The 11328-nt window shown below is 49.0% G+C and overlaps 1 protein-coding gene across 1 annotated transcript in view; it reads right to left on the bottom strand.

Annotated features, from left to right (window-relative positions):
• Nucleotides 1-5387: 5387 nt before the first annotated feature.
• Nucleotides 5388-11328, bottom strand: part of KLHL40 (kelch-like family member 40) — an 8978-nt gene continuing 3037 nt past the window's right edge. The window contains exons 2-6 of the mRNA XM_010156177.1: nucleotides 9823-9983; nucleotides 8121-8228; nucleotides 6976-7161; nucleotides 6280-6426; nucleotides 5388-5499 (exon numbers count right to left, since the gene is read on the bottom strand). Coding sequence (XP_010154479.1) covers nucleotides 5388-5499; nucleotides 6280-6426; nucleotides 6976-7161; nucleotides 8121-8228; nucleotides 9823-9983 — 714 coding nt within the window. The remainder of the gene's footprint in view (nucleotides 5500-6279; nucleotides 6427-6975; nucleotides 7162-8120; nucleotides 8229-9822; nucleotides 9984-11328) is intronic.

The following is an 11328-nucleotide window of genomic DNA, read 5'->3' as shown; positions in this document are numbered from 1 at the left end:
ATCCTGGTCAGCCCCGCTGGCACCCGTTGGGTTGGACAGGGCGGGAGGTGGGGAAGTTGGATCCATTGTTTTCAAGCTTTTTATATTTTATTTTAAATTTTTTTATTGGGTTTTTTTGTTTGTTTGTTTAACTCTTGCACCTTAATCTCTCACATCGCTTCTTTGACAGACCGCGAGGGTGGAGAGGGGCTTGATTTCCATTACGCAGTTCATGAATACGCCGCAATGCAACCTTCAGCTGACAACTCTGCCCATGCGCCTAACCCCAGACCTCTCCGGGTTTGAATTTTTTTTCCCCCTTCGTTTGAACTCTGGGGAGGGAGGGAGTCATGTGGGGCGCATCATTTTTGGTTTATATATCCCAGGAGCCTGGTAGCACAGACCAGTTAGCCTCATAATCGCTATGAGGCGCGGCTGGCCCTTTGGACCACAGCCATAACCCCAACGCGGTGGGAAGGTGACGAATGGATGGACGGCCGGTGGGTGGGAACGGCTGTGACAGTGCAATAGAGACGAGCATCCGCTGCTAGACAACTCCACTGATTAAACTCTTGGTTTGCCCGAAGTCAAGAGGGAAGGACGGACGGACAGACGCCCTTTGTTCACACGGACAGAGAGAGCTTCCCCGCGCGCAGCCCTGCCTAGTGACACAACCATGATGGGAGTTGGGTCGAACTTGCAAAGGAAGAAAATAATAATTAAACAAAAAAAAGGAAAACACAGGAATAATAACCACCTCAGTAGCATGGAACTTGAAGGAAACGAATGAAATACCAAGCACTTGCCTCAAAACTAGTTTCTCATGCCTGGTGTTCGGCTCTGTATTATTTTACGGCATTCAGTATTGGTTGCCCAAACATGCCAAGTTACGAGTGTATCGGTGGCTCTACTAGTGTGAACAAACTAAACGAAGCACTTTATTCTGTATAGATAAGGGAAGGCGGGGAGGGGAAGGTTGGATGCTTTTCAGAAGCGTCTTAAGTCATGTTCTAGGAAATGTATTATTATTATTACTTTTTTTTTTTTAATGACCATGTGTAATCAATATATGTTTATCTTTAACTCCAAGTACAGCAGTTACTCTCTTTGGGATGGTGTGATGAGGGGGAGGCTGAGGTGGCTGGGTTAGTCCATCAGCATGGGGCCACTGGTGCAAGTCGTTGCCTACTGCAGGAACGGGCGAGTCTTGCTTCGTTGATGGCCCCGTTGGCCAATGCCTGGGAGGTCCCAAGAGGTGCCTCAAAGCTGCCTTCCAGGGCACAGCTCACCGTCAGCCTTGGCACCATGGGCCCAACATGCATCCCCATCCCGAGCCATCTCCCTGGGGGTGCCGGGGCTGCTCTCCGGGCCACCCACGAGCAAGATGAGTCACAGTAGGCTGGTTTGGGTTGTCCCTAGAGGCCAGGTCCTTAGCCATGCTTTGAAACCTGCTTTTGGCCTCTCACCAAGGCACATCAGGGGTCTCTGAGCTCTGAAAGCGGTGAGAGGTCAGAATTGGGCCTTTCCACTGCGTTCTCCCAGTCTGGAAGCGTTACGACTGTTACCAAAGAGGTTGCAAGTGGAAAGACTGAATCAATAAACAACTTGTCTTTTATAAAAGAAAACCGACAGCTCCACCACTTTCTTTGTTACCTTAGTTTTGCTTTTGGTTTTTTTTTTTTTAAGGCTTTTCTCAAGCACTTGCATGAGGAGTCAGAGCCCGTCAGGATGGGCTTCCCACGGAACGTTCACCGCTGCTGTTGCTTCACACGTATGGACTTTCTGTTGGGTTTGGTGGGTGGTGTGTGTGTGTGTGAGAGACAAACGGACTGCAGTGGGGCCAACAGAAATTAGCTTTTCAAGGAAGGGTGATGAGTGGAAAGAGGAAGGGGCTCAGTGCTTACAGCCTTGGGGGTGTTAGGGAAGGTGAGGGCTGAGCACCTGGGTCCTACTTGTTCCAGGAGATTTGTGTGAGCTATGGGATGGGGCTCTCGGAGCTCCTCTGTAAGCAGTGGGGAAACCAAGGAACCCATCCAAAAGCTCCCATTGCCTTTAGGGATTTAAAATTGAGTGGTGGGAACCTTGCTAGATAACGTCAGCATTGATATTGGGAAGCTAATGGAAGAAGAGGTGATTTTCTCACACGCTTAGGATGTATCAGCTCCTTTGTCACTGGCATTGCCTGGAAAAGATAGCTGCAGGGGGACCTGTGCTGGTGGAGCTGTGTGGATCTGAGCTGGGAAAACGCTGGATGGCAGCATGGAGTGATGCCTCTGAGTATTCATGCTGGCATTTTTATCACAAATAGTGTGGAGGACCAGGGCAGGGCAGGGATTGTCCCCCTGTACTGGGCAGTGGTGAGGCTGCACCTTGAATCCTGGTGTCAGTTTTGGGCCCCTCACTGCAAGACATTGGGGGGCTGGAGCATGTCTGGAGAAGGGAACGGAGCTGGGGAAGGGTCTGGAGCACAATTCCTGTGAGGAGCGGCTGAGGGAGCTGGGGGTGTTCAGCCTGGAGAAGAGGAGGCTCAGGGGAGACCTTATCGGTCCCTACAGCTCCCTGAAAGGAGGGTGCAGAGAGGTGGGGGTTGGTCTTTTCTCCCAAGTGACAAGCGATGGGATAAGAAGAAATGTCCTCAAGTTGCACCAGGGAAGGTTTAGATTGGATATTGGGAACAATTCCTTCCTGGAAAGGGCTGTCAGGCATTGGAATAGGCTGCCCAGGGAGGTGGTGGAGTCACCATCCCTAGAGGTATTGAAAATAAAGGTAGATGTGGTGCTTAGGGACGTGGTTTAGTGGTGGACTTGGCAGTGTTGGGTTAACGGTTGGACTCAATGATCTTAAAGGTCTTTTCCAACCTGGATCACTCTATGATTCTTATCTTCAATTGCCTTTGGACTGAAGCAGCCTCTTGGTGAGGTGGTGATGGACATCTCTGTGCCAGGCTTTCGCTTGGTGATGTGCAACTTTGCTGCCTGCCTTGGGCCTACGCTGGCATGCATGCACTGAGATTTGGCCCTTGTTGCTCAAGTTATGGGATATTTCAAGTTCTTCTGGGTCCTTTTATACAACAGCTTTTTTTCCTTTTATGGTTTCTTGCCCAGTGCCAGCAGTGGCATCTCCCACAGCTTTATAATTGATGTGAACTACGCGGGAGCTGTAAGTTCCTATGAACTGTATTCCGGATGGGCATTTGCGCGGTGAGTGACGAAGGATGGGGACCAGTCTTCATTGCCACTTCTCAAGCCATTATCAAGGGACCACACCATAACAACTCATTAAGACTCAGCAACATTCCCGTTGACTTCAAAGGGCCCAGATTTTTTCCAGGAGAGCCAAGCAATGTGGCAGCGGGTGGATGGGGATTAACCCTCTCACAGGACCACGTGTCAACAGCTTTCCATTCTGCGTCCAGTAAGAAGAGCTGAAGCAAAGGTCTTGGTGTCCAGTCCCAAGCAGGAGGTAGCGTCCTGCCACCACAATAGATGACTTCTAAAAATATTATTATTCTATGCATGGATTATTCTTAATTTTTTTTTTCTTTTCTGCCACAAGCTATTCTACATTTGGTAGATTCATCTTCAAAGAGCTTGGGAGTTGTCCACAGGAATTTCTGCAGAACTGGATAGAAGGTGATGTTTTTCGCAGTGCGTTTTTCTCACATTTAATTGTTTCAAAGGTTTTTGTTGCCCCCTTTTTTTTTTTTTAGCTATTTTGTGACAGCTGGTCATCCTGGATTTATTTTCCTTGTGAAAATGGTTCATTACTGTTCTGATGTGATTGTCCTCTAAGGAGATTATCCTGTAGCTTTCTAAATCCTTAAAATGGAACCAAGTCAGGACTGGTTCCTTTACCCATGCCAAATTGTCTTCCAAATGTATTTTAGTTTCTCCATGACTGCATTTTGAGCTAGATGAATTGGCCAGATAGGATTGTTAATACCATAATTTTCATGACACTTTGAGGGTTTTTTTGCAAGGTTTGTATTTGGTTTTTTTTACTATTGATTATCACTCCTGTTCATGGTATCATGAGATCATGTAGGCATCCAGCTTCCTTCTAGTCCTAGTCCTCATATCTATGGAGAATAGCAGTAAGCATAATGAATGCTAAAGTTTCAGCTCCAAAAATGGGGCAAAATAAGGATAAAAGCTGGGGCTGTGCTAGGGCTCTCCGTGGGGCTGGTTTGCTGTGTGTGTTCAGCACAGCTTTTGCTTGGTCCTTGTATTTGGTTGCTGTGGACATTCAGTTACAGGGTTATCAACGTGCAAACAAAGGGGGTTTCTTTTAAAATAATTTATTTTTAAGTAAACCACTGGTCAGACGGTGTGGACATCAGGAGGTTTTTGCTCTAACAGGTCTTTGTCGTGCTGCCAGTACGGTTGTGTTTCTATCAAAACATCATTAAGGATAACTCTTAAAAAAGGAGCATTTTTCCTCAGTAGGAAGCTCTCTTTGAGCCAAACACATCTGAGATCTCCATGTACTTAGCAAACTAGAATGCTCTTTTAAAAAAAAAGGTCAGAACATTAAAAATAAGAGAAATAGCATAAATACAAAACCTTTCCCTGAAAAATGGCACTTGTCCGACTGCAGGTGAGGACATTGTGATCAGTGATTGCAGATGGGCGGCCCAAGAGACTGGACAGTTGACATGGCCCCCCCCTTGTCTGTCTCTCCCTCTCTTTCCTACCATAGTACTCGCACGACTCTTCCCCTCCCGCAGACTTCAGCTCCTGGCATCTCTTCAGTCCAAAGTCAAGGTGGAGGCACAGAACTAAGACTGCTTTTTCATTGCAACTTCCAAAGTGTTTCTGCTGCCCACGCTCACACGCTTTGTTCTTTCACCTCTCACATCCCAATAACCCTCGTCACTCGGGAACTCATCAAAGCTCCCCCAGGTCTCTCCTGTACCACTTGACTTTGACCCTTCCTTCTCCTCTCCAAGATGGGCTCTGGCACTGTGCTCACAGCTACCTTAGGTGCGGAAATACTTTATAGACCCCCTTCCCTGGGGAACATCAGCTTCATTCCCTGGGACCCACTTTCTGCCTCCACTGTTGGTTTGGGGAGGTTGAGAAGTTGGAGAAAGAAGTGGAACAAGAGTATGGTCTTCTTGTCCTGTCTGCTGTGACTGGAAGAGCTCATTGCTCCATGCTTCTCGAACTACCCCAGCTCCTTGCAGGCTCCAAATCCCTTCTCTAGCCGTCTTGTGAGCATCTTCAAGTTCCCATGGGGCTTCAAGATAATTTTCCCCCTTTGCCATTTGACTAAAATGGTGCCAATCACAGATGCAATGTCCTACACAGTATCCAAATGCCACATCTCTGAGCTGATAAGCATGGCCTCACCTCCCCCCATCCCTCCTTGCCCCAGACCCCCATGGAAAAAAAATAAATCGCGCCTCACTACATCTTCGTAAGGCGCAAAACATTGAGGCGCACAGGAAGGAAAGTGGCACCAGAGGCGTACTGGATCTCCCGGAGGACCCCTTCCCACTTCTTCTGCTCTTCATCATACCTGGGGAGAGACAGACGGACAGTTACGGTGAGGAAAGCATCTCCCCTCCCTCACTTCAGCTGCTCTCCATAGTGGTGGGAGCCTTGGTGCATGGTGTGATGTCCCACAGACATTGTTTGGCCACAAGATACCCGTGGAAGCTGCACGGGGACTTTGAGCCCTGGTGTGCTCTGGTATGCACTGCCAGACTAGGGGATATGGATGTCAGCCTCTTGTCTCACTGGGAAGGGCTTGGTTTTCCGCTGGGAAATGGGTTGATGGCACCAAGACAGAACATCCATGGTGAAGGCCAGCGGGTGCCTGCTGAGGGTGCTCTAGAGCCACGGATGTGGAGGATGGGCACAGCTAATGCCAAAGAGCCGCCCTCAGAAAGTGCTTTCTGCCCACTTTGCTCACACATGAGACCATCTGATCCCCAGCTCGAGCACTGGCTTTTCCCAGGGAGAGCATACATGGCACAAACACTGCTGCACACTGAAGGGGACGTCTGGAACCAGCTCCTTGGAAAATGTCAACGCAGCAACAAAAGTAAAGGAGCAGATTCTCCCTGGTACGTTGCTATATGAGGGTGGGAGAGATCACTGAATCACCTAACCTGCCTTCCCGCACAGCACAGGGAAAAGTCACCCAGAGCCCCTGCGCTGAGCCTGCAGGCTTGTGCTGGGGTAACAACACCCATCTCATGCTGAAGGCACCAAGACAGACAGAAACTATCTGTCCCCTCAGTGGCTCTAACATCCCTCCCATGCTCCCAGGGACAACCCCGCGGAAGATCGTCACCTCCAAACGTCATTCAGTTCCGTTGGTACCAGCTCTCCCGACTCTGTTTCCACTGTGGCAAACCCTCCGAGCAGGTAGAGCACCCCAGCCAAGCTCACCAGGCTGACCGAGCTGCGCTCCTGAGGGAACTCGGTGAAAGTGTCCCACCTGCCACGTCAAGAGAGGGCACAGGTTAGTGCACCCTGCCTACCTGTGCGCCAAGGCTGGCCTTGAATCGGGAATCGACAACTGAATTAACCAGTGACAGATTAACTTGCCTACATAGGCTGGGATCAGACACTGACTGTTGTTGAGGTCTCTGTTTCCAGCATCGTAGTTGAACTTCACTTAAGGTGAGCTGTGAAACACACCTGGCATGGACCAGCAGGTCCCAGCAGTGGTGGCCCAGCCAGCTGCAAGGCCCACCCAAAGTCAGAGAGTCTGTTGCGTTGGGTGAAGCTGCCCAGATGAAGCTACAGCCCTGCAGGTAACCCAAGGACTGCACCCGTTGGTGAAACGGCTTTGAAGGTAAGCCTGAGATGATCCACAGCCCAACTCCAGTGGCATTGGTGACGCCCAGGTGGCCAAGGAATACAGACTGGGAGGAACTGGTATTTTGAGTTGCCAGCAAGCTCCAGAATGGTTGGAATTTGCTTAATGTACACCTGAAGCTGCCCCTTGTGTAACTATGCCCTGAAGGTGTGCTCAGGTACGTACTTGTTGGTGGCAATGTCATAGACTTCCACGGATTTGGTCAAGCCAGAGTCAGTCACGCCAGCAGCCACGTAGATTTTGTCTTTATGCACAGTGGCTCCAAACAGGGACCGGGCAGTTTTCATGGGAGCCAGCTCCTTCCACTCAAACTTGGATGGGTCGTAGACACACACCTTCTTCAGGCACTTCCTAGAGAAAGATGAGAGAGAGAAGGAGCCTCGATCGCTTGCCGAGGGGCAGCTGGCACTGCAAGAGCTGGGGGATGTCTGCTGGGAAGAACGTGGGGTCTCTAGAAAGGACTGCTCCTCTGCATCAGCATGAGTGCCTTTGCTTGGGTGTGCACCCACGGATGCTGATGTCTGGAGACATCATTTGTGTGTGTAATATATCCCCTCCTGGCATGCCTGCTTTGGATTGGAGTCCTAAAAGCTTGACAGAAGGGGCCCACGTAGGTAACTGCCTCAGGACCTCGCATACAGCCATCAGACAGTGTTTCAGAGCTGCTGATCCAACCTGAGGCTGTGAAATGTCATCAGTAACGTCCCCGCTCCCCGGGACAGCAATGTGAGGTGCGTGCATGTATGCATGCTCACACTGCAGACCGTAATCCTCTCAGAGCGGGATCTGTCTTTGCTGGGTTGTGGCATGTTTGCTCTGCAAACAGTCACACTTCTGCCTTGCACAGAAATCACTGCAATGCTACCCAGGAGGCTCTCTTTCCGCTAAGCCCATCTCCTGTAGGGAGAGCAGGATGAGGGTCAGTTTTGATGAAGTTTTTCACCCCTATTGCAAATGCCCATCTGGATTTGAATATTTGGACCACACTGTTCCACAAGTCCAAGAGAGGAGACCCTCAGTGTGTAGGGGCTTCTTGCTTTTCAGCACCTCTCCTGGTCTGTGCAATATTTATTTATTGTGAGTAAAGGGGATGGTGCCTTCCCATCTCCCTGATGTCCCTGTAGGACTCCTAAAGGCTTGGAAAGGGCTGCAGTCACAGAAGTGAGCTGAGAGGGAAGGATCCAACATCTCACACCACGTCCAGCCCTCCTTAACCCGTAACATCCAGGCTGGGGAGGTACCAACTCCTGCTCTGCACTCCCACTAGTTTGGGGGATGACTCCCTGTGTTTGTCTTGCTTTTTGACTTACTTGTCGCTTCCTTTGCCACCAATGACGTAGACAAGGTCCTTGTGCGATACCACCGCGTGGCCGTAGACTGCGTAGGGAAGGGAATCGGCTTCACCCCACTTGAAGGACCTGGAAAGATGGGAAGCGAAAGGATTTGTAGCTTGCTGGATGAGGCCCAGAGTATGTGGCTCTTTCCAGACCTAGAGGTAGAGCACAGGTCCCGACAAACAGAAAACACAGTCTCAGCAATATGAGGTTTCCGATGAGATAGTATTCAATCAGTAAATTTTCTGATCCTAAAGAAACCAGGGAAAACAAAATATGCAGGATGTTTATGCTAATGCTCATTCTTAACTGCAGCATTCTCTACTTTTGGTCTTTGTGCATAGGCAGCATCTCTTCTCCCAGGACCTCACCTCATTTACAACCACTAGACACAGATAAGACAGAGATTTCTGCATTATGTAAAAAATTAAAACCCATGTGACTCAGGGGTTGCAAGATCATGAAGAAAAATTTATTTTTTGTCCATCACCTCCTACTTTGAGGTGCAATGATTGGCCAACACTCAGAAAGGACCCATGGTGAGTATGTCCACCTTTCCTTGTGCAGAGCAGTGTTGAAGGCTCTGAGTTAGCTCCAAGGCAGCTGAGGATGTAGCTATAAGACTTTGGAACCCCAAAACTGGTACCCAAATAGAGCTGACCAATTTCTCAAGAGATAGCTGTTCATGTAGCTTACACTCATCCCCACTTTTCATATATGTAGGTTGTAGCCCCCAAGACCTGCACTTTATTTTATCTGAGAACTGAGATGGCTGAGCACTTTCTAATTACCCAACCACTCTGGGCAAATATTTGATCCCATAGACCAGCAGCTTGCCCTCTCCAGGTTTGTTACAGTTGAAGTTTTGACTTAAATAATACTAGAAATACCAGTGGTACTGATCATAACTCTACCAGCTTCAAATCGGTATTTAAAGCACCCCCTGAGGACTTAGTGAGGGCAGACATGTCTTTTCCCGGAGTCTGCAGGCACAGACAAATGCCCCGTTCTGTGGGAATGAAACTGGTTTCAAATCTCTGCCTATGAAACAGACTTTGAAGCACACACATCTAAATATAGACCCAGCAAAGGCTTGTTAACGCCTACTGTTCTGCCTCTTTGAGGCAGAGGGGAGCAGCCTTTGGATGCTTCTGCCTCCTGCGAGCAGAACGGGACGGTGTCTTTTAATAAACTCATGGCATAACCTGGGTCAGAGACGTGCAAAAATAATTGTATATTAAGCCCTATATCTCTTAGAGTGGGCCACTCAGTGCCACATCTGGATACTTTCACACTTTCCTGTCCAAAGCCACTCCTGGTGGGACCACGAGGGTCGCTGAACCGTCAAACCAATGGGCAAGAGCAGAAGGAAAAACTCCCCTTGCTTCTCTGAAGAGATCCCATGTAAGCATCTGCTAAGTTTTCTCCCTGATAACGTAATATCCCCACTACGGCTTCCATCTCCTGACGGTTCAGTTACAATAAACGAAGCAGCTGGAGAGAGACAGCTCAGAGCCCCAGGGTACAGCTTGAGACAGTCCCAGCACCAGGATGCAGAGTTTGAGCCCTGTCTCCAAAACCTTTCGGTCCCTGGAGCGCTGGAGTTGTTTTGCATGGCAGTTCCTTCGCCTTCTCCTGTCAACCACCTCCTGTCCCGCACTCACGCGTGAACACTTACAGCCGGTCGTAGCACAGGACTGAATCCAGGGTCTTTTCTCCCTCTTTCAGTTCTTTCCCTCCGACCACAAAAATGGAGTTTTCCGCCTCCCCCAGGCCAAAGAGGCATCGAGGGGAGGGCAGGGGGGGCATCCCCATCCAGTCTGCGTCCAGATGGTCATACTGAAAGGGAACACATGGTCATTAGTGGTGCTCACCCGGCCCATCTGCTGAGCAAAAACGGGGTTCAGAGGGCAAAGTCCATTCACATGTGCAGCTTGGTCACCCCAGTAGGCACGTTCTGCAATGTCTCTCCACCTGTGCCTTACTATCTGGTGCAGGATGGGGGACCTGAGTGCAAATCCAAGTCATGGATCATATGACATAAGTTTTATGACAAGGAATAAGAGCAAAGATGCACCAATAGGAACAGGTTCTGCTCTGTGCACCAAAGCTTTGACTTGGAACAAGTTTGGTCATCTTTGGATGAGATAGTCCCATACTGGACCTGAAACAGGTAGTTCCTGTGACTGAAAGAGCTGAAGCACTTCAGTCTTAGAAATATTGCCTCAGCCTCTTCAGCTGTAGTACACGCCACAGTATTTCATCCTATTTTTCATCTCTGCCAGGTAACAGTGTAGTGTTGGCTACACCGCTCACACGCCTGAGCCCTTTCTTCTCCCAACAATTCTTCTGTCTGGCAAATGATCGGTTACTATGTCCCCCCTCTGCTCCTCACGATAATGATGTCCCACATCACTTCAGTGTGTGTGAGAGTTTATGAGATGAAATGTGTGTGTGTGTCTGTCTGCACAAAGGCTGTTTACACAATACCTGTCTAACCAGTATGGTACAACACAACTGGGATGGTGCTGCAAACCCCAGAGCTCTTCTTGCTGACACATGTGCCAGGCCCATCAAATGGCCAAATCCTTGCAGATCCTTGGATATCTATAGATCAAGTCATTGCCTTGTTTCCCACAAGAAAAAAAAAGTGAAATGTTACGATGCTGGGGGCTCTCTGGGTACCGTGGCTCGATGAGAACTGTAAACTGAGGCAAAACATTTTTAATGTAGCTTGGTAGCAGAGGAGGGACTTTGTGGGTTAAGTCTGGAGCGGCATCCTGCAGCCAGTTTGGTGGAACTCTGCAAGATGAAGCTGTGATGCATCGTTGCCTGAAGCACTGTTTGCTATGGGCTCGGGCCAAAGAGCTTCGGTTTGCTGGGTTGCCTCCAAAGACTTGGCCTCAGCTGGGTGCCTGTGGTTATTGTCTCTTTGTAAGCTGTGGTCCACATATGTGTTATTTATAGTGCAAGCCCGAGCAGCTCAGTCACCAGGATAGTTTCTGCCTCTTGATGGATTCAGCACTGTTTTCAAGTCATAAATCTTAAAAATGACAAATAAAGGATACCCTTTTTCTATCTGAAATGTCAATGGAACCATTTTGTTCCTGACTAACCTTGCAAGACTTCTGGGATTTATCAGCATTTTTATATTTTGGTCCCTTGTCCTTCAGTCTAAACTATC

This window comes from Eurypyga helias, unplaced genomic scaffold (genome assembly GCF_000690775.1).
Source record: "Eurypyga helias isolate BGI_N326 unplaced genomic scaffold, ASM69077v1 scaffold12567, whole genome shotgun sequence".
Classification (NCBI taxonomy): Eukaryota; Metazoa; Chordata; class Aves; order Eurypygiformes; family Eurypygidae; genus Eurypyga; species Eurypyga helias.
Note: the sequence above shows the minus strand (reverse complement) of the source record. Positions and strands in the feature narration are given on the sequence as shown.